The sequence below is a fragment of the Dermochelys coriacea genome, chromosome 3, assembly GCF_009764565.3.
Source record: "Dermochelys coriacea isolate rDerCor1 chromosome 3, rDerCor1.pri.v4, whole genome shotgun sequence".
Taxonomy (NCBI): Eukaryota; Metazoa; Chordata; order Testudines; family Dermochelyidae; genus Dermochelys; species Dermochelys coriacea.
Genome location: NC_050070.1, coordinates 125,013,757 through 125,035,555, shown reverse-complemented (window position 1 = coordinate 125,035,555; position 21,799 = coordinate 125,013,757). Strand labels below are relative to the sequence as shown.

At 40.1% G+C, this 21,799-nt stretch overlaps 1 protein-coding gene across 18 annotated transcripts in view; it reads right to left on the bottom strand.

Moving 5' to 3' along the window:
* Positions 1–21,799, bottom strand: part of QKI (QKI, KH domain containing RNA binding) — a 338,812-nt gene that overhangs the window by 266,105 nt on the left and 50,908 nt on the right. For all 18 annotated transcript variants that reach the window (XM_038397801.2, XM_043511271.1, XM_043511269.1 and 15 more), the window contains exon 2: positions 7,395–7,537. In XM_038397801.2, the coding sequence (XP_038253729.1) occupies positions 7,395–7,537 (143 nt within the window). The remainder of the gene's footprint in view (positions 1–7,394; positions 7,538–21,799) is intronic.

Below are 21,799 nucleotides of genomic sequence, written 5' to 3'. Positions count from 1 at the left end.
TGTCCATCACTAAACTCAACATTCATTACAAGATTATATAAGGATCAATAGCCCACATTCCACCTCAGGTCTGTGCTGCATAATCAGAATCCATATTAGAGACTAGGAAGTAATAGGAAGGTGGGTGGGGAGTAAGATACTATTTCCCTATCTAATTCATTGAATAGATTGTAAAATTACTAATTAATCTATTTCTTCTTTGAGTATTGTTAGTTTAAATCCCCAGTTGTGGTAGACCAAGTTACATTAGGAACACAGAACATCGGTCTGATCCAGTATGGCAATTCCTACCTTATGCAATATCCTGTCTCCAACTGTAGTCAGTATCAGCTGCATTAAAAGATGCAAGAAACCCTGCATAAGACAAATATGGAATAACTGACCCCCAGAGAAAGTTCCTTCCTAATCTTCATTAGTTAAAAGAGTTTGATTTGTTCAATGAAGCATGAGGGTTTAGATCCTTTCCAATATTCTTGTTAAAAAATCCCTTCTGGACATATTTTGTCAACTCTCGATATTTGTGTTATTTATGTAAGTGGCAAAAACAAGTGCATATAATGTCACTGTGTACTTCATTGCCACATTATGGTAAGGCCAAGAGTTTAGCAGTATTCAAGATAATATTTAATTTCCCCAATTTGCCACTTTTCAAGTTCTTTAAAATGTCCCACAGTTCTTGCATTATGAGAAAGGATAAATACAAGTGCCTGATCTACCTTCTCCATACCACTCACTATTTTCTATGCTTTTATCATGTCCCTTCTTATTCATCAATAGTCCCAAACTATTCACTTTCTATGTACGTTTTTACATGTTGGTAATCACTCACTACTCTTCTCTGAAATCCATTTTTTTTTTTTTTTTTTTTAAAAAGGATGACCAGAATTGAACATAGTACAGACCAGATTAGTTGTTGAATCCATTCCACTTATACCTACCAGCCAACAACCTGCCTGCATTCTTGGAATCAGTATGCTAACTCATACAGAATTACTGGACACCCTAAAGGAATTTCAACTCAAGATCTAGGAATCCAACCTGTATTTTCCCTGGCTTGTAAAAGAATCATGGGCAACTGGTACCACTCACAATCAAAATACCAATTTCAGAGTAGCAGCCGTGTTAGTCTGTATTCGCAAAAAGAAAAGGAGTACTTAAATTTGTTAGTCTCTAAGGTGCCACAAGTACTCCTTTTCTTTTTGAAAATAACCAATGTTTCATTCAAGGAAGGAATCTTCACTTCCTCTTTCAAACAAACGTCCGACCAACACTGAAAACCTCACTCTGGATTTATCAGTCCTAACTACCTACCATCCAGTTTCAATCCTACTATTTTTGCATAAGCTCAGAGACACTACCAAAGGCCAGCTTATCTGATTAAGGCTAATATCTCTTATACACCCAGCACAATCGGATTTCACTCTGGGTTATGGGATGAAAACTGCTCTAGTGGCACTGAAGGATAATTTCCTGCTGTCAGCGGAAGAAGGGCAGACATCCATTCTCACCCTCCTAGATCTCTCTGCAGCATTTGATTAGGGATGTAAAATAGTAAACGATTACACGGTTAACCAGTAAGCATTAATCTTACCGGTTAACCCAGCCTAACCATTAACCTCCAGCCCTGGGTGGGCTGGCACACCAACCCCAGTAGGAGCCCCGGCCTTGTGCCCACTGGCTGGAGCAACCCCAGCCTCTCTCCCTTTAATCAGTGAACCAATATAATTTTAATTGTTTAACCAGTTAATTTTAAAATGGTATTTACATCCCTACATTTGGTATTGTCAACCTGAGAGGTGGCAGAGGTCCAGGGAACATGCTGAAATAGTGAATCTTTCCTGGAGGAACACACTGAATAAGTAGTAATGCAAAACTGCAACTCCACCACTCGTCCTCTCACTTGTGGAGTCGGACAAGAATCAGTTTGCTCGGACTCGTCTTATTCAACATATACATGCAGCCACTAGGTGAAGTGGTCAGATGACAGTGAAGTTCCAGCAATATGCAGATGATACAGCTCTACCTTTTCTTCAACAAATACGACCATGTCACTGCCACAATGACGGCAAACTGTTTGGACAACATAAGCTAGCCAAAACTGAAACCAAGCAAAATAGAGGTGGTGAGCAGAAGGCGGCACTATGAAGAGTTCGCAGCCACGGTGTCATCTTCATTTGCTGAAAGATGCACCTAAAACTGGTCAATTCAGTTTGTAGCTTAATACTCCCAGAGTCCTTCCTGACATTAAGCTTTCACACACCAGTACCCACAAGTAACGCTTTTTCATGATCTCCATTGGCTAAGAGATGCCATCCCTTTCTGGTAGACAATCACCTAGCTTCCTTTATACACTCCCACCACCTCTCAAATGGACTACAGCAATGTAGCATATCTGGACATGAAGCCTTTTGCACTTAGGAATCTGCAACTAGTACAGAACACTACAGTATCTCTCCTCAGTTACTCAGGCTATCATAAGCACATCTGTCCCATGCTTTCTACATTCGTTTTCCACTGAATAATTATCTTCAAGGCACTCAATAGCCTGGATCCAGACTATCTGAAAGATCACCTAAACCTCCGGGATGAAGTTCACTATCAACAGCTCCACTCCTCTAGCACAATGAAACTTTCTGCCATAAAAATAAAGCTCACCTATGTAGGAAACTGCTTTCTTGGGGGTCAGTCCAAGGCACTGGAATGAATTCCCATCAAAAGTACAGACCATCACAAACCTCCCTATCTTCCTCTTCCAAGTGCAAGGTGTACTTCATCCTTGCCTTCTCTGACATTTGGCAGCAACAAAACACTCCAGTGCACACAATTCTTCTTCCTCTGGGGAAAATTATAAGAACCAACCAACCACGACAGATGTTAGTCATGATACTTAAAACATTATTAGAAGCCACTGCGGATGACACAAGAACCTGTACAGAACAAAATATTATCACTGATTTATATAATGGAATTATATTTTCAGTATTTTCCATTACCAATACTTCCTGTTTTTGTTTCTTCATTGAATTGTCCATAAGGATGTCTAGGCCTTCTTCCTGAATCACTATAGTTAATTCAGAACCTGGTAAGGAGTACAAGGTTTGTCAACACTGACTCTGACCTACAATAGTGTTTTCTACTGCCCATTCATCTAGCTTGATTAGGTATCATGAGCATTAGCTGAAATTGTCACCTCACTGCTCATTCCCTTTTCATATTACAGAACCTTGCAGCACGCCACTCAACTCTTTGCCATGAATGAAAGCTGATTAAGCTTACCTACTTGAAGTTTTTAATAAGAAATAGTTATAGGAAGATTACAGAACTGTTCTCCTAAATTAGGCATCAGACATGCAGAATAACTTACATAAAAATATTAACTGAATGCCAGATCATATTGCTAATCTTCATAAAGGAAAAGAAAGAATGCTGTAGATGCTGCTTTGGAAACAATGGAATGTTTCCCTAAGACTTTTAGGCAAGATAGCTAATTCCACCCCTTTTTGTGCATAAACAATAATTTACCAAGTTAAAACCAATTACACCTGTACAAACCCATGGAAGACAGTTGGGGATGCAAAGGTGTCACTGACAGCAGATTTAAGTAGAAAGCAGAAACTTGTTATTGATGACAATGCATCAGGAAGAAGGTTAGCATTGCTGAAGTCTCAGTTCTGGTATATAGTTTCCAGGGTTGGTAGTTAGGCACTAACAATTTTTTTACCTATAAACCAAAGACATCTGGCTGGATATCAGAGAAGAAAAAAAAAAAATTTTTGCACAATTACTTCTCAGTGCTGAATCACACAAAGTGAGTGTGGAGTTCAATGCAGTATAGTTTATATCTTCCAAGTAGAAGGGATAACAGCTTTTTATAAAAATATGTTATGACGCCTTAGGAGCAATGAAATACTTAGTGTATCATATCACAACCCAGGATGCTAGACTCCAATTTCTGATCTAGACTTAAAAAAAGCGACTCTGGTTCTCTAACACACTATCTTGATGAATTAATTGGTGGTAGGATTTGAGGCTCTGCTCACGGTAACGGGTCAAGTAGGTTGAGAACCGAAACCAATAAGCTGTAGTATCAACATCACCTGTGCTTCATCTTGTCAGCTATTCTTGACTCCTTGATAACCAAAAATAAGTGCATACACGAATGCTCAATTTTCAGTTGAAGTAGGCACTGCTCAAGGAGCCAGGATCTCCGCTGCTTCTGGCACAGTATTTGAGAACATATGCTGCAAAGTGATATCACTACTGGAAAAAACTTGTACATCTGAAATTACAGAGAAACAGTACATTTTTGGCTCAAGTCATTTTTTAATATACAGTCTTTGTCAGGAAGACAAAGAACCATGGTGGTAGTATGATGCAGGAAATGCCATTCCCAAAGTCAGACAAGTGGTCTTTAATAGTGGTCATGAGTAAGCTCCTCCCTATATATTTCCCTAACTTATGAGAGTTGGATGTCTGTCAAAAATGACTTGTGGAAGCTCAAAGTTAAACCATATGAAGTCTGGCCTCTTCTTGTCAACAAGCCAATGTGATGTCACCAAGCCATGCCTGAAGCATTTATCAAAATTGCAATTGATGGCTGAAGGAAAATTTAAGGTACCCTTCTGCAAGGGGTTTGTGGTGCAGGAGGGTGCTCCAGGCTGGGACTGAGGCATTTGGAGGGAGGGAGGGAGGGGGATCAGGGCTCTGGCAGGGGGTTGGGGCATGGGAGGTGGTCAGGGATGCAGGCTCCAGGCAGTAATTACCTCAAGCAGTTCCCAGAAGCAGCAGCATGTGCCCCCTCCGGCTCCTACGTGAAGGCACAGCCAAGAGGTTTTGCACACTGCACCATCTGCAGGCGCCGCCCCCACAGCTCCCGAAAGCAGCGGCATGTCCCCCATCTGGCTCCTACACAGAAGCGCGGTGCCAGCCAGGCAGCTCTGCACACTGCCTGTCCACAGGCACCGTCCCTGCAGCTCCCATTGGCTGCTGTTCCCAGCCAATGGAAGCTGCAGAGCTGGCACTTGGGGCGGGGACAGTGTGTGGAGCCCCCTGGCTGCTCCTACACGTAGGAGCCGGAGGGGGAACATGCTGCTGCTTCTGGGAGCCGCGCAGAGTGGGTCAAGCCCTGGACTCTGCTCCCCAGCAGGAGCTCCAGGATGGATTTAAAGGTCTGATGGGCTCGACGCGGCCCTCAGGCTGTAGTTTGCCCATCCCTGGTCTACAGAGTTCTTGCACCACTATATCAGTTTAGAAATAGACATAGTGTAACTCCCTAGTGTGGCAACAAATATACTGGTATAAAGTACGTATATCAATAGAGGATATTCTTGTAAAAACTGAATAAGCTATACTGATATAAGCATCTTTATATCAGTATATCTGCATCCACATTAGGGAGTTTACTACTTTATGTCCATTTTTGTACCACTATAACTACTAACTGGTTTACAAACAGTTTAGACCATTTCTAAGAAGTCCATTATCTCCTGAAACATGGTCACTAGTGACCACACATCCTAAAACTTTACAAAAGTGGACCGATTAACTCTTAACTCACAGTGTCATGTGAAAGGTGTTCTTTATGTAAACGCAGAAATCCATGAAGCCTAGAGATCTCAGAAAGAACCTTCCAGTTTTGCAAGATTAAGATTTCAGAAAAACTATTCCCTTTTGAATTTCTTGAATCTAGCACTGTGGTAAGCAGTTGCAGACTGTGTCCAGGACAGTCCCTCTGCATTTCACAGCCTGAGTTTATAGACTTTTCACATTTGATATCAAGACCTAGAGACTGAAATTAGGTACACACCGTATGAAAGCCCAACTGAACCAACTTGGGAGTTGGCTTCTGCCAGCCCTATACAGGTAAAAGCTCACTTAGATATCTAGAAGTCTTAAGTGTTCTGGAATCATTACCAGGTATTTGGAAAAGGTCCTTTGAGATACAGAAGAGTCAGAAAGGAGTCATGTGAAATCTGAACATATTACATATAATTGTTCAGTTTTCTTGGGTCCAATAGGGCATTTGTATTATGGTAGCTCAACAAAGGTGGAAAGCTGCAACGTGCTAGGCAGTATATAAACAGAAAATGAAACAGACCCCGTCCTGAAGATTTTACAATCTAATTAGACAAGACAGAGACAGTATTAAAAGGGCAGGGAATATAACACACACAGTGAGCAACTATGGTCTGCATATATCATACCAATTACGTCATTTTTGTTAGTCTGCTTTGGGGGGTTTTTTTTTTTTTTTGGCATATCTCCATCTATTCTTTGGCATGAGGAAACAGCTAAAATAAAGTCATCCCTTCATTACTCAAGTATCTGTATTATTCTTATTGGAAGGAAGGATATGATTTTGTACTTTTCCTGAGTCTAATCAGATGGTTCCGTGAAAAGGGGACAAGGTGGAATTAAATTAGGGTATCCCTTGCTAAATGATTTCTAGGATCTATTTGAGCCAACAAATTCGATGGCATGCAGCCACATAAAAAGAAAGGCTATCTGCATAATAGGATTGGAAACGTGGTCATCCATAAAGTCGATGCGAGAGAAGAAGCACTGACTGGATTGCAAAATAGTGCAGAGCTAATGACTAACTACAAATTTAGCTTTTAAAAAAATCAGAAACAAATTACTAAATTACAACAAGAAAGGTCAAATGAGAATTTGGAATACAAACACTGATAGTTTCAAATCCAATCTAAAGAATCTGAAGATGGGAACACAGCTTCTTAGCCCTGGTCTATACTACAAACATATGCCAGTATAACCATGTCACTCAGGATTTTTCACAGCCCTGAACAACAGTTTTCCTGACCTAACCCTTGGTATAGACAATGCCATGTCATCAGGAGTGCTTCTACCATCAGCATAGCTATCTATCTCTTGTCAGAGTGTCGGTACTCCTCCTCTGACAGGAGAAGCTTCCCTGTCGGTGTAGGTAGATTCTTCACTAAACACTACAGCAGCATCACTACAATTCTGCAAATGTAGGCAAGCCCTTAGATAGCTTATATAGCAAATGTTTACTTCTGAGTAAACAGCTATTTCTTTCATGCAGATTTTTACCTCCTGCCAAGAGCACAGCATTCTAAGCAGCGTACTATGCTGATAGTACCCAAGAGTAAAACCTGTGACCCTTCCAATCTTGGATATATTAAAATTATAACCTGCACTTAATTTTGATATTTAAAACTTTTATCTTCCCCCACCCCACTTAACTAATGCACCCAACCATAAAAGGTGCAGATAGACTTTCCTTTCAGAAAGAAATACTTAAGGGTTCAAAAGAAGCTTTTACTGTGATCCAAAGGCGTCATCACATACAATATACATTTAGAGAGGACCACAAGGACTAGAACAGTTTATGAATTAAAAAAATATATACTTACATCTGGATATTCTTTTACAGGCACATATAGTTTCTCTTGTAACTGTACAATAGGTCCCACAGCATCTGGTAATTCTGCACTTCTCTTCTCCGTACTACCATTTAATGTGTCGTTATACATGTCTTTCCGTACTCTGCTAATTTCTGTGGGGAGGGGAAAAACGTATATTATGTATTAAACATGATAATTCTTGTATGACAGCGATTTTATCTTAAAGATTACAACTTTCCTATATTAACACTTCTCCTAACTTCCTGAAAGTCATTGGGAAGTGTATACACAAACATGTAGCTTTTTTTTTTTTTTAAATTTACTAGAGTCCATGCTGATACTTGGGGGAAGTGTTTTTTCATGTTTGTCAGTCTGCTACCTAGCCAACCTATTTAGGAAATAAACTGCACTCAAGTGGAAAAAGCGTCATGTGAAATTCCTAAAGTCCGGGAAAAAATGTGCACACGAAATGTTAGAACTTAGGAGAAAAAAAAAAAGCAGTTAATTTATCTTCCATTTAAATATTAGGTGTAAAGGTGCCAGAAAGATGAGAACAGAATAATTTTACTCATTCACATGATTTAATTATCAAACAATACCACAATGAATTCTGACAGTAATCCATACTTGGTATTTGGTTGATAATTATAGTATTTGGAAACTAAATATGGTGTAATTATTAAAGTCATGTTATTGTAATTTTAGAATATTTCTCATACTGATTCAAACCAAACCACATGAAGGATTTTTATTTTTCTAAGTTGTCAGTATTCCATTTGCATTCTATTTGCACACAAAGTGAGCCTACAAAAAACTGCTGTTATAACATTTTTTAGGGATAAAAATTAGTACTGCCAACTTCAAACCTAGACTTCAGCAAAACATGAATATACATTGTGAGTGAGTGAAAGAGTTAAAGTCAAAGTCAATGATGAATTATTATGCAGTGAAGGGTACAAAGGCATTAAAATGTCTATATTCCAGATTCGTTTCCTTATTCAGAACATTGAATTTGCATCATAGGATTAATTTTTTTCCTAATTTTGAGCTGAGGGAAGTTTAAAGATCAAACAGCATTCTGAAATGGAGATTTTCCTGCAATAAATGAATAGTATCGGGTAATACTGATCAATAGCGAATATAAAAGCAGTGCATTCAAGACTCAGAGGCAGGATAATCCAATGGATAGGGAATTAGCCTCAAACCTAAAAGTCCTGGGTGAAACTCTCTGCTGCACCACAAATTTCCTGTGCTCCCTTGGTGTGGTTGACAGTTGACCCATGACCCCGATCCTGGAGGAAATATAGTTTGGGGTAAAATATAATCTATTTTCTACGCATGCATATAGAAATAATATTGGAAGTTATTGACGCTGTAACAGCAAGTAGAAAAACGAAATATATTACTAAAAATAGGCTTGGCTATAGGTTTTAAGCATGAAGTGTTAAGGGGTTAGAGTGAGGCCTAGAAGAAATTGGCAGCTGACATAAGTTAGCATGTGTATTATGTTCCTGAAATAAAAAGTTATAAAATTTAGCAATATAGATCTTGTGATAGTTTAGCAATACACTGTCTGATAAACAGGTCAACCACAAACATACGATAGCATCATAAGGTATTTTTGCAATAAAGTAATCACATATTGAAACTATTGGGACATCAATTAACCCAAAACAGATGTTAAACAGTTGAAAGTTTAACTACAGCTAGCCAGAATTCTACAGATGGGCAGGGGCTGAAACCTTATAAAATGTGTGGGTGGAATAGGACAGGACATGTGTGGGTGGAATAGGAAAAGGTGTATAAAATGTTGTTGGAACAGGAAGGGGGGGGGGATGATATGGGACAACTGAGTATGAAGCCTGACCACCCTCAGTGCTTTTTTCTTCCATCTTTGTTTCAAAAGAGCTCCATAACGTTTTAAGAACGAACAACGCAGGAAGCCACTTTGCTGTAACTGTACTATTTTTATACTGATGTATATTGATTTTTCTTAGATTTTTAATTATCTGTCTGTTAACCAAAGCTCAAAGTTGGTGTGTACTTCAATTTTATCTTCTTAATTAATTCTAAGTAGCCATGTGAAAAAAAAAAAACCTGTTCTCTTTGTGACTAGTGCTGTTGCATCCCAATAAATAATTTTATAGTTGTAATAACTGATAAGGCTACATTGGGCAAGTCAGTTAGCCTGTGTGTGCCTCAATTCTCTTCTGTAAAACAGGGATAATACTTCCATACCTCAGAGGGTGTTGTGAGGATAATTGGATTAAAGACTGTAAAGTGTTCAGATATTATGGTGATTGGGGCCACTTGAGTCTCCTTGGGTAACTAAACAATAAAATATTTGAAGTTAACCAATATAAAATTATTCAAGTTGGTCATGGAGCACCATTTAAAGAGAACGTTTTGAGGTTTGTTTTTAATTTTTTTTAAAATAGTATACTTGTTTTTCAGCTCCACTGGTGTTTATAAATGTATTTTTTTCTGCAAAGTAAACAAACTGAAGCTGTCTATACAAAGTATTAAATTCAAAAAGTAAACAAACTGAAAAATGATTTATTTTGACTACTCTCAGGTATAGTAATGTAATCTTCCTAAGTACAAAGTCTTCAGAAACAAGAGATTTTTCAAATTGGCATCCCTTGAAAAAGGATCAGCTTTTTTTTAATTAATCTTGTCAAACCTTTAACTTGTCACATTTCTGAGTTATCTACTCAAATAATAAAACATTTAATTAGGAAGGATCTTTGATACTTTAATATCAGTAACCAAAAAAAAAAATCACTCCTTTATGCCATCCAGGAATAATGCAGGAGAGAAGTGTCGTTGAAACAAAATCCTTTACATGTGTACACAACAATATAAGAGTTCAAAAAAAAAAAAAAACCACCTGGTTTTCTGCAAGAGTCAGAAACTGACATGGTGATTAAGTTCTGAAGACTTAGTATTCTAGACTACCTTCCTACTGACAACTAGAGCTGTGAAGACTGTTGATTTCTCCCCTCCCTTGCTTAAAGTAAAAGGTCCAGTAGTTGCATGGGGTTTTTTTTGTTTTTTGTTTTTTTTAAGTGGGGGAATGAAGATTCTCCACCCTCCACCCCCAACAGGTACATGACTCTGAAGTGTTACTATGGACATATTTAAAAGGTTTCTGTACTAGGAACATTACAAATTATAATAAGCATTCTAAAAAGTTAGATATGGTGCAGTGACAATATTAAAGGATTAATATTGAAAACAGGAGATTGGATGCAACTGAACCTATTAGATTGACTTGGTTTGCTCCTGACCAATACTGCGAACAGGTGAACAGTTTATGAATTTATCTGACTCAACATGCCTAAAGTTGAAAGAAGTGACATGAACAACTAAACTGACTAAAGTAATAAAAACTGAATTCCTCTAATGTAAGGCCTAGACACTGTAAAGAGCTGTTCAGTGGCAAAATAGACTATACGTGGGGTCATCTCAGAGTGCAACTAATCTTTAAGTTCAAATGTCCTACTGAATGAATCCATATGTCCACTGAACTTCAAGAGCAGAACACTGATGAGTTTTGGTGATTCTGCAATTCCACCAACACCAAAACTTCCCTCCATGATCATTTAAAATCCTGGTCCAAGCCTTCCAGGAGTTCATCATAAACTTCATTCAAGACTAGTCTTTTCATCTTTGAAACCCAAAAAATGGCAGCCATCTATCGGTGATCATGTCAAAAACAACTGAAAAGCAAATTCGTGAACTTGGTAAGAAAGCTGTAAACATCACTATCAATACAGCACAAATGAATAATTTAAATAAAATGACTGAAGAACGTGGTCTTTGATATTCTCAGAGAGAGAGAGAGGTCCACTGCTAAATACTGCAACTAAAGAAGAACATTTAGAAGCAAGAACTACAAGATCAGACATCAGTGCAAGCTGGCTGGTCAAACATGAGAAAAGACCAGCAAGTGGTAGACTTGGTCAAAACATAGCGAAAGTGCATGAAGAGACTATTCAGAAAGGCAATAAATTTACAAAGGAAGGCGGTGGTTTCAGAGAAACTTGACAGATTAGAGACTGATGATACTGTTACAGTGGAAATGTGACTGATATACTTAAATGAACCAAACAAGGAGATAATGCAGTCTCACCTCTCTAGACTTTTTTGTCCAGGGTTTTAAGTCCCTGAAGATCTGGCAATCCTTGTCTCCAATGTGACCCTCAAAAAGGCACTTTAGGCATCCGGAATTAGGCTAACTCACCAGCACAGATATTTTGCAGCAGGCACAGAGTTTAAAGCCCAGAGACTGAGGAACACCCTGATAACAGGTGGTGATACCCCTTTTAACAAAAACCGATACCCAAAGTTGCTATAGAAGATGAAGAAAATCTATACTTAACTTACACTAACAAATACTACTAATTAACGATTTATAGAAGAGAGAAACTCCCTGCAGTGGGAGAAAACTTGCAATAGCAAGCCAACACACTCCAACTACCTATCACAGATTATAAGAAGGAACTGAGGGGAGGTCAGGGGTGTACCTGCCCCTCATAATATCAGGCAGCAGCACAAAAGTGCTGGGGTGCATGCATTACCCTGACAGGTACGGCTAGTGAAAAACATCTGACTCTCCTCCTCTTACAGAAGAGAAATGGACGTGTGCAATCAATCACTCAAAGAACACCGTACTGCATCTTTGTCCACAAGATTGTCCAACTAGCAAGGGGGGTAGCAGAAAGGAACGAATTTCAAAACATCAGTGATAGCAAGCTATGAACACATGTAATTTGGCAGAAAAAACAAACACTGTATTAGCCTAAATCACAACATCATGGAAGACACTAAGAGCCTACTACTTCTCTGCTACAGAAACTCCAATAGTTCAGAAACAGGAGAATTATTATTTGAATAGATTACAAAAACAGATTATGTTACAATTAAATTTAAATCAAGGTCATTAAAGTCACTTCAAAAAAATAAATCATTGATTTAAGTCAATTATTACAAAAACATTAACCTAATTTGAAATTGTGCTATTTTGGATTATGGTTTAAAATGAACTACATTATAAATGCTAAAAGAAAAGGAGTACTTGTGGCACCTTAGAGACTAACAAATTTATTAGAGCATAAGCTTTTGTGAGCTACAGCTCACTTCATCGGATGCATTTGGTGGAAACATTATAAATGCTGTTGGACAATTTAACTGCCACTACTGGTAGGGTATCTACATATTTTACAAAACTACTGTTCTTTTGCCTAAATACTAAAGTTATTAAAACTATTTCATTTATAACTAATAAATCTCAAGTGGCATCAAACCTTGATCAATACAAGCCAAGTCTACTACAAGGTTAACTGAAACGTTGTTTAGAGTTTGGAACTAAATTGAAAGTTGTGAAAAAAATGTAATGCACATTTACACAAGCCCTGTTACCGAAATAGCCACATTAAATTAAAAATGCAACATTTAAGAGAACTAAAATCCATGATCAAGAATAGCTAGACAGTAACAACTTATTTCCATTAGTCAGACTTATTAAGATGCTTTCAAAGCCTTCAAAATTAAAATTGAAAAGGAAACTGAAACCTTATCTGTTTTATGCAGTTTGCATCATGTAGTACAACAGCCACATGATGAAAATAGTCATTACAACTTCAACAAAAGACATAAGTTAAAATCTGAGACACTACTTTTATGATCATATCTGTTTTCTTAAGTTTGAGATTCCCCCTCCCCCCCCATTGAAGAGCTGTTGCATTTCTGTACTGAAGAATATAGCTTTCTGAAATGAAAAAGTTGATTTACAGTGGAGTTTCTCTTGGCAGGAAACTACTTCTACTTCTAGCCTAAGCCTATTCTGCATATTCATAAGCAAATTCTGAACCCTAGGTTTAAAAGTAAAAAATGGGCACACACAAGGTTCAATTATATATAACAGAAAACAACCGTATTAAAACTAGGCCAACACACTTGTGGAACACATTCTGTCATCATGTAATTGTGGCTCAGTAAAGATTTTTCAAGCTTCTTTCACACCTCAACAGCTTCAGCAACTGAACATGAAATCCTATGCATAGAAATAGCACTGCTCCTGGTTTCAATAACTAGAGCAATTCTTCAGCACACCTCTCTAAACAAGTGTGTTAACTTTTGGCAGTCAGTATCCTATCTATCATCTTCACAGATTTTCCATTAATTTGGGCCACTTTGAAATGTAAATTCCTAGATGGGGTCTGCAAAAGTATTAAGGCCTAACAAATACATGGCCCTCTTTTTTTGGCGCTTGTGTCTAGCAGCCACAAAGTGATTATTGCAAAAGAATTTAATCATACATAGATAAAATGAGCTCTGATATTTTTTCCTTCCAAAATCTTCTGACAGTAAGTTTAGGGTGTTGGAAAAACAACTATATGAAACTACACCAATACACATGGGCATGAGTTTGGGGAGGTGCGGGGGGGGGGGGAGGAGAAGAGCAGAAGTGGAAGCACTGCCCCCCAGAGATGAGATGTGGAAGAACACATGGTCATGTGCCATATTCTCCTCCCCGACACACCCCAATTTCTGCAAGCGCCCAGCTGCCCTGCAGGGCTTGCTCTGCTCGGCTTGCGGAAGGGCGTAGGAAGTCTCCGTCTTTCCCATCCCATCCCCCTTGCCTCACTCCCCCATCCCCTTCTCGTCCCCCATGGGCACTAGGACCCAGGAGGTAGCATCCAGCTGGTGAGGTAGTGACCAGGAACAGCTGCTCCATCCTGCTCCCTGCCCACCTGGAGGGCTTGGTCTGTTTGGCTTGCTTTGGGGGAAGCGGGGGTGAGAGGCAGAGTGTGGGAAGGACGGAGACTTTTACATGCCAGATATGTTAAACATCCATAGGCCCCTTCATGCTTTGGCCATCATTCCAGAGGACATACTTCCATGCTGATGTGGAAAAAATAATGCATTAAAAAAAATTTTGACTGAACTCCTTGGGGGAAAATTGTATGGTCTCCTGCTCTGTTTTATCCACATTCTGCCATATATTTCATATTATAGCAGTCTCAGATGATGACCCAGCATATGTTGCGTTTTAAGATGACTTTCACTGCAGATTTGACAAAATGCATAGAAGGTACCAAAGTGAGATTTCTAAAAATAGCTACAGTACTCGACCCAAAGTTTAAGAATCTGAAATGCTTTCCAAAATCTGGGGGAGACGAGGTGTGGAGCATGCTTTCAGAAGTCTTAAAAGAGCAACACTCTGATGTGGAAACTATAGAACCCGAACCACCACTTTCTTGTGGTGGCATCTGATTCAAATGATGAAAATGAACATGCATCAGTCCACACTGCTTTGGATCATTACTGAGCAGAATCAGTCATCCACATGGATGCATGTCCTCTGGAATGCTGGTTGAAGCATGAATCTTCAATGCATCTGGCACCAATATCTTGCAACAGCAGCTACAACAGCGCCACGTGAACACCTGTTCTCACTTTCAGGTGACATTGTAAACAAGAAGCGGGCAGCATTATCTCCTGGAAATGTAAACAAACTTGTTTGTCTGAACGATTGGCTGAACAAGGAGTAGGACTGAGTGGACTTGTAGGCTCTAAAGTTTTACTATGTTTTATTTTTGAATGCAGTTATCTTTTAGAAATAATTCTACATTTGTGAGTTCAACTTTCATGAAAGAGACTGCACTACACTACTTGTATTAGCTGAATTGAAAAATACCATTTCTTTTTTTACAGTGCAAAAATTTAATAAAAATATATATATGGTAAGCACTGTAATTGAAATCAATCTGAAAATGTAGAAAACATCCAAAAATATTTAAATAAATGCTATTCTATTATTAACAGAGGGATTAATTGCGATTAATTATTTTAAATCTCTTGACAGCCCTAATTGTTTTATATCCCTTATACCTAGCTTTTATTTCTGGTGTAGGTATGCAAATGTTAAGTCTATTCCACTTGTTTAGTTTTTAAACTTTGCCTATTTTTCTTTTCAGATTGAGTTTTAATTTGTCCCCCCCACACCCACTCTTTCCCCAACTCTCACCTGTGTAGATATTGTTTTATTCTTTACTGTATTCAGTGAGGGTTTTTCCCCCTACTTCACTGGTTTAACCATTGCCTATCTATTCTAAACACACCCCAAAAAATCTTAATTGGACAGTATAAATTAGATATGTACATATCTTAAGACTGCCCTATACATTTCTTGCCACTGACTGAAGCCTTCTTTCCTGGGGGATCAGGTTCTACTACAAACTACCCATGGTAGTTTGCTGGTGGGGCTCTTACTCCAAGTAGCACTTGGTGTGGGTAAAGGGAAGGCTACTATGGGCCTACTGTTCGTGTCTAGATTTTGCGGGACCAGTTGTTGGTCTACTCGTCACTGTCCCCTTGCTGTTCTCCAGAGGCCATTTGCTCTACAAATTTACTCTTCCTATGAAAACAGGTTTTAGAAAAGAAAGCTCCAAAGTTACCTAAACAACTGTATTTGCAAAAAAATAAAAGAAGGAGCTACAATACCTTAATAGCCAACCCCCACATACTCTCTAGGCCTTTTAGCCCTTAAGATCTACAAATTCTATTTTACACAACTTGGTAATTGGGTATCAATGTGTTTTATATAGCTCTCTTTACATGAGAACTAGTAGTACTCTTGAGCAAAACTCCTGAATTTTAATTGAGCATCTTTGAGAATATACACAATAAAGCAGTGTAAGTGATCATACACTTTAATTTATTCCATTAAACTGACAGTCCAGGAACATTTTTTAGAACTAGCAGCCTTATAGCCCTTTACAAGTGTTTAAAAAAGCCTAATACACAATATCCATTCAAAATGCAAACCACTGGCAAAGTTTTTGGTTTTTTTTTTTTTTTTTTTTTTTTTTAAAAAGAGGGAGGGCAGATCCTGCCAATACAGGATGGGTCATCAGACAAGCTAGGTGACTTCTTTTTCTAAAACAGCAAATGCAGAAATAAAAAAACCTCATATGTACACTGAGAAGATCCACCAGCACCTTCAGTAGGTACTGTATGTACTGTTTGTTTCTGTTTTCAGAACTATAGACGTACCTTCAAGAATATAGCATATGTAAAAGTTATATTTTTATATGACTTTCACTAAAAACATGGTTTATATTTGATGCTTTTGCTCACCTTCCACTGCCTCTGCAAAACTCATTTCTTCTACTGACTTTGTTCCTTTGCGAGTCCAATTCAAGAATAGTACTTAGGATGATTAAACTGTCAGTCCAATGATTAATGGACAGTTCTTTTAGCGCTGTGTCAGCTTTCAACATTAGAATTCAATCATTTTCTTTGTGAGCAAGGCCTGAAGGCCTGCGTCGAACTGACTTTAAAACTCAGACCAAACACACCCACAGGCTGTTCACTTCCTAAAAGCCTTCAATCGACATTTTTAAGTACACTCTATTTTATTGGCAGAAAACAATAATTCATAGAGTTCTTAATCTAGCATTTTTATTAACCTGAAAACTACAGTTTAGTTGGTGAAGTGACAGCCTTTTTCCATTCATTAAAAGTCAATCCTTCGCTGGTCTTTTCTAGAAAGTTTTCCACCACGAACACCCATGCTTCAAATCCACTGACAATAGCAACAGCTGAAATGATAGTGCAGGCAAAAACTGGGAGACACTGGCATTTTATTATTATCATGCAGATCTGTTCTAAGCAGGTTTTGGCAATAGAGTGGATAAAATGTTGGTAACCACCCAATTGGTCTACTGTCACACTCCTACTGCTAACACCAGCAGTGGAGCTGCACCAGCGTTGGTAACAGTAGGAATTTTTTCCAAAAAATGCTAACATACATACAGCTAAAAATAAAAAGGTGTCAGGCAAGAAGTTGTGGTTACTTACTGCAACTGAGATTCTTTGAGCTGTATGGTCCCTAACTGTATTCCATACATGGATACACATGTGTGCCATGCACCCAAATCTGGAAGTTGTTCCAGGCAGTGTCCATTGGCCTGCATAAGTGCAGTAACTCTCCCCATGCTCCCAACAGAAGGTACAAGAGGCAATGGAGGTCAACGTCACTCCAGTTCCTCCTCTTACCACAATCCAATGTACGGGGAGAGGGGGGAGAAGAGAGGGTAGTGGATAGCAATTCACACATCTCAAAGAACCTCCAGTTACAGTAAGTAATCTCCACTTCAAGTGATGGTCCCTATATGTATTCCACACGTGGGTGATTGGCAAGCAATGTTCAGACCGGAGGCAGGTAAGAGGATGCTGGTAACAAATATGCTTGCGATATTGCCAATCCCACGGCTGCATCCGCAGCCGAGATATGAATTAGGGCACAGTGTGTCGTGAACATGTAAATTCAACTCCAGGTGGCCACTCTGCAGATGCTTTGCAGCAGAATGTTTGACAGGGATGCCAGGGAGGCAGTTTGTGCTCACATAGAGTGAGCTGTGACACCCAGGCAGAGGAATGTTTGCTAACTTGCATTTAAAGATGAATCCTGAGACCCACATAGAAATCCCCTGGGAGAATAGGGCTTGCCCACGCAACCTCTCTCCTATGGCAATAGAGAGTCTGATTTCCCACTGCGTTTGGTTCTTTGTACGAGAGCGCCAGGACACCCCGGATGTGGAAGGAGTTAAGTCTCTTGTCTTCAGCTGAAGCACTGAGTTTTGGGAAGAGTAAATAACTGGGATATTTGGGTAAATATCATTTGACTGACACAGAACTCAAACAATCTTAGGGGGAAACTTGAAATGTAGTCTAAAAAACTTTTTTGGGGGGGGGGGGTGAAAAACTATAAGGAGGATTCCCCATGACAGCCCTAAGCTCACTAACTCTCATAGCTGAGGTGATAGCTACTAAGAACGCCACCTTCATGAACAGGTGGGTCTTGGTACAAGTTGCCATGGGTTCGAAAAGCAGACTAATGAGCTTGGACAGAACAAGGTTAAGGTCCCATTGAGGGGTAGGTTTAAGAACTGGTGGAAAGGTCCTGATCAGGCCTTTCACAAATTGTGCAGTAGCTGGGTGAGTAATGACAGGGTGTCATTCTACCGGATATAGGAAGGCACTTATTATGCCTTCTTTAGGGATAAGACATAAGATTTTCAGTTGTTCTAGACTTACAATATCTGGAGAATGTTGATGCAGTTGTGCCCAGTTGTGCCAAAAAAAAAAAAAAAATCTCTAACTGGCTTGTTAGCAGGTTTAAGTACACTCTTTTCTACTCCAATTAAGGCTCATCTGAACAGGGGCCAACTATGAATGTTCTATTTCTGATGCCCACCCAAAGTCCAGGCTGTGAGGTGGAATGAGCCCGCATTAGGGTGCTTGGTCTTCCCTCCCACTGAGGGGTAGGAAATCTGAGAACAGGCAAATCCTGAGTAGTGGATGGGCAGACACTTAGAATTTCTGTGAATCAGAACAGTCTGAGCCAGTGAGGAGCCAAGAGAATGATGTTGGCTCTGTCATGACATATCTTCCCTATAAGCTATGGAAGCAAGGGAATGGGAGGAAAGGCATATGAGACCATTCATCCAAGACATCAGGAGAGCATCACCTTGGCAATCACAATCCATGACTCCTCTGGAGCAACACAGGGGGAGCTTTCTGTTCGTTTGGGATGCAAAGAGGTCCCATAGTGGAGTACCCACTGCCTAAATCTCTCACTTGGGACTGTCGTTAATTTCTGACTTATGGTCTATTGAGAAGCTTCTGTTTGTCAGTCAAGGAGTTGTGAATACTGGGAAGGCACACAGCTTGTATGGTGCATCAGAAACCACATCACAAAAATCTGCTGGCTTCCTGACAGAGGGAACAAAATGCCACGCCTCCCATACAGATCACAGCAGTGATACTACCTTTAAGTAAATATGAAGCTGAAGTGGAATTGGAAGGAAGGCCTTGTACACAACGAGGATCACCCTCTGTTCCAGTTCTCATGGGATCCAGGTACCCTGAACAGTGTGACTGTCCAGGTGAGCACTCTACCCCAGAAGGTAGGTGTCAGTCACAATGGTAGTCCTGGGGGTGGGAGAGCTGAAAGGAACTCCCACCATGACCTTTTCCCCATTTGACCACCAAGTTAGAGAGGTGACAACTGTGGCGGGAATGACCACCCTGGAGTTGATGATGTCTTTGCTTAGTAGGTTGAGTGGAGCCTGGTGAAAGGAGTCACATAGATGCATACAGCAACCATGTGGCCAAAGAGTGAGAGGCACTTGTGCACTGTGGTTCATGATCTGCAAGTTGTATGTGAAATCAGGATGATGATCCTTTCTGGAGGGAAGGAATGCTCTTGCAGAAACAGAGTTCAACCTTGCCCCCACAAAGTTTAACAACCTTTTTGGTAACAAAATTTACTTCTAAATGCCTAGGGCTGTTAAAAGTTGTATGAGAACCTATTGCTGACCTCAACTCCTTACAAGATCGACCTACCAGGAGCCAATTTTCCAGGTATGGGAATAGCATATAGCCCTGGTGTCATCTGGGCTGCTACCACAGAAAACCTTTGTAAATACTCTAGGTGCGGTAGCCAGCCCAAAGGAGAGTACTCAAAACTGAAACTACCATAAAACACAGGAACTTCCTGTCTGATGGGTCAGCGTTCACACTGAAACGTGTGCCCTTCATGTCAAGATCTGCAAACCACATCCCTTCCTGAAGGGAGGGGATTATAGTTTACAACTTCAGTTTTTGAATAAAGATGAGTTACTGAAGGAGTGGGATAGGTCTCCACCCTCCCATCTTTTTTGAGAATTATGAAATATGGAGAGTGAAATCTGCCCATGTTAATGAGGTGGAACACATTCTATTGCCCCTTAATGGCAGATGGATTCCACTTCCCATTGAAGAATTACCTTATGAAAGTGGTCCCTGACAGGGGTTTGTTAGATGGGAAGGAAAAACAAAAAACAAAAACAAAAAAACCACACAACACTATGGAGTATCCCTGGTGGCTAACTACCAGAACTCAACTGTCCGCAGTGATCTTGTTCCAACTGTGAATGAAGAGCGCAAGTTAGCTCCCAAGGTAACTGGGGACGAGAGGGTTGCATCAGTAATGGTACACAGGTCTCAATCAATATGTCTAAAGTGACTTTTCGCTGGTGGTTGACAGTGAGCAGAGGCTGTGGCAGTAGTGGGGACTGAGAAATGAGGCCTCTGACTAATATTTGCACAGTGATTCAGCTGTGTGCTGGTAATAAGGTACATGAGGAGGAGGTGGCCTCAGTCTATAGGGTTGCCTCTGGTGTTCCCTCTTGGGGCGGGAGCAAGGAAAAAATCCCCAGGGAACATGGTGTCTATCCCAATCTTTTAGTGAGACCAGGGACTCATCTGTTTTCTCATTGAAAAAATTCAACTCATCAAAAGGGAGATCCTGGATGGTGTTTTGAAACAAAATAACATCTCTTGGCCCTTATCAGTGCTGGGGCACAGGATGCTGGAGTGTGCCATGCCACTCTTTCTGGTTCTAATATGGTCTCATTGATGGGTAAAGCCACTTTACTTGGTCCTTCCAGCTGCAAGATGTCCAGGAGCCAGTGCTGAAGGTTCTGGACCTCCCCTGATAAGATCTGTAGGTCACTGCCCAGTCTTTGTAACAGCTCCGGGTACTGGCGAGAACTATTGGTACCTGTAGATCCAGTTCTGCCTCTTCCTCCTCGTACACCAACGGAACTGGTTGATGAGAAGATGATCAGCAATACAACTCCTGAGAGGCACCTGGATGCCTGCCCTAAGGTCCCATATAAGGTCAGAAAGAGGGACTGATTGGTTGCGGGGGACCCAAAGGAAATCAGTACCAGTGGCCCCTGGAACCCAGGTGGTGGGGGAGGGGAAAACAGAGTTGGCAACGGGCTTTGTTGCAAGGATAGGTTCCTGGGTTAGTGGTTCTGTTGTGTGGTTGCTGGTGAGTATTTGCTTCATGTTAGGGGGCTGTCCACATATCTATTCAGGGCACACCATCATAGGGTCTAATCACATCAGCCACACTATCAGAGGCTCGTTCACCTGCGCATCTACCAATGTGATATATGCCATCATGTGCCAGCAATGCTCCTCTGCCATGTACACTGGTCAACTGGACAGTCTTTACGTAAAAGAATAAATGGACACAAATCAGACGTCAAGAATTATAACATTCAAAAACCAGTTGGAGAACGCTTCAATCTCTCTGGTCACTGGATTACAGACCTGAGAGTGGCTATCCTTCAACAAAAATACTTCAAAAACAGACTCCAACGAGAGACTGCTGAATTGGAATTAATTTGCAAACTGGATACAATTAACTTAGGCTTGAATAGAGACTGGGAGTGGATGAGTCATTACACAAAGTAAAACTATTTCCCCATGTTATTTCTCCCCCCCCACCCCATCCCCCACTGTTCTTCAAACATTCTTGTTAACTGCTGGAAATGGCCCACCTTGCT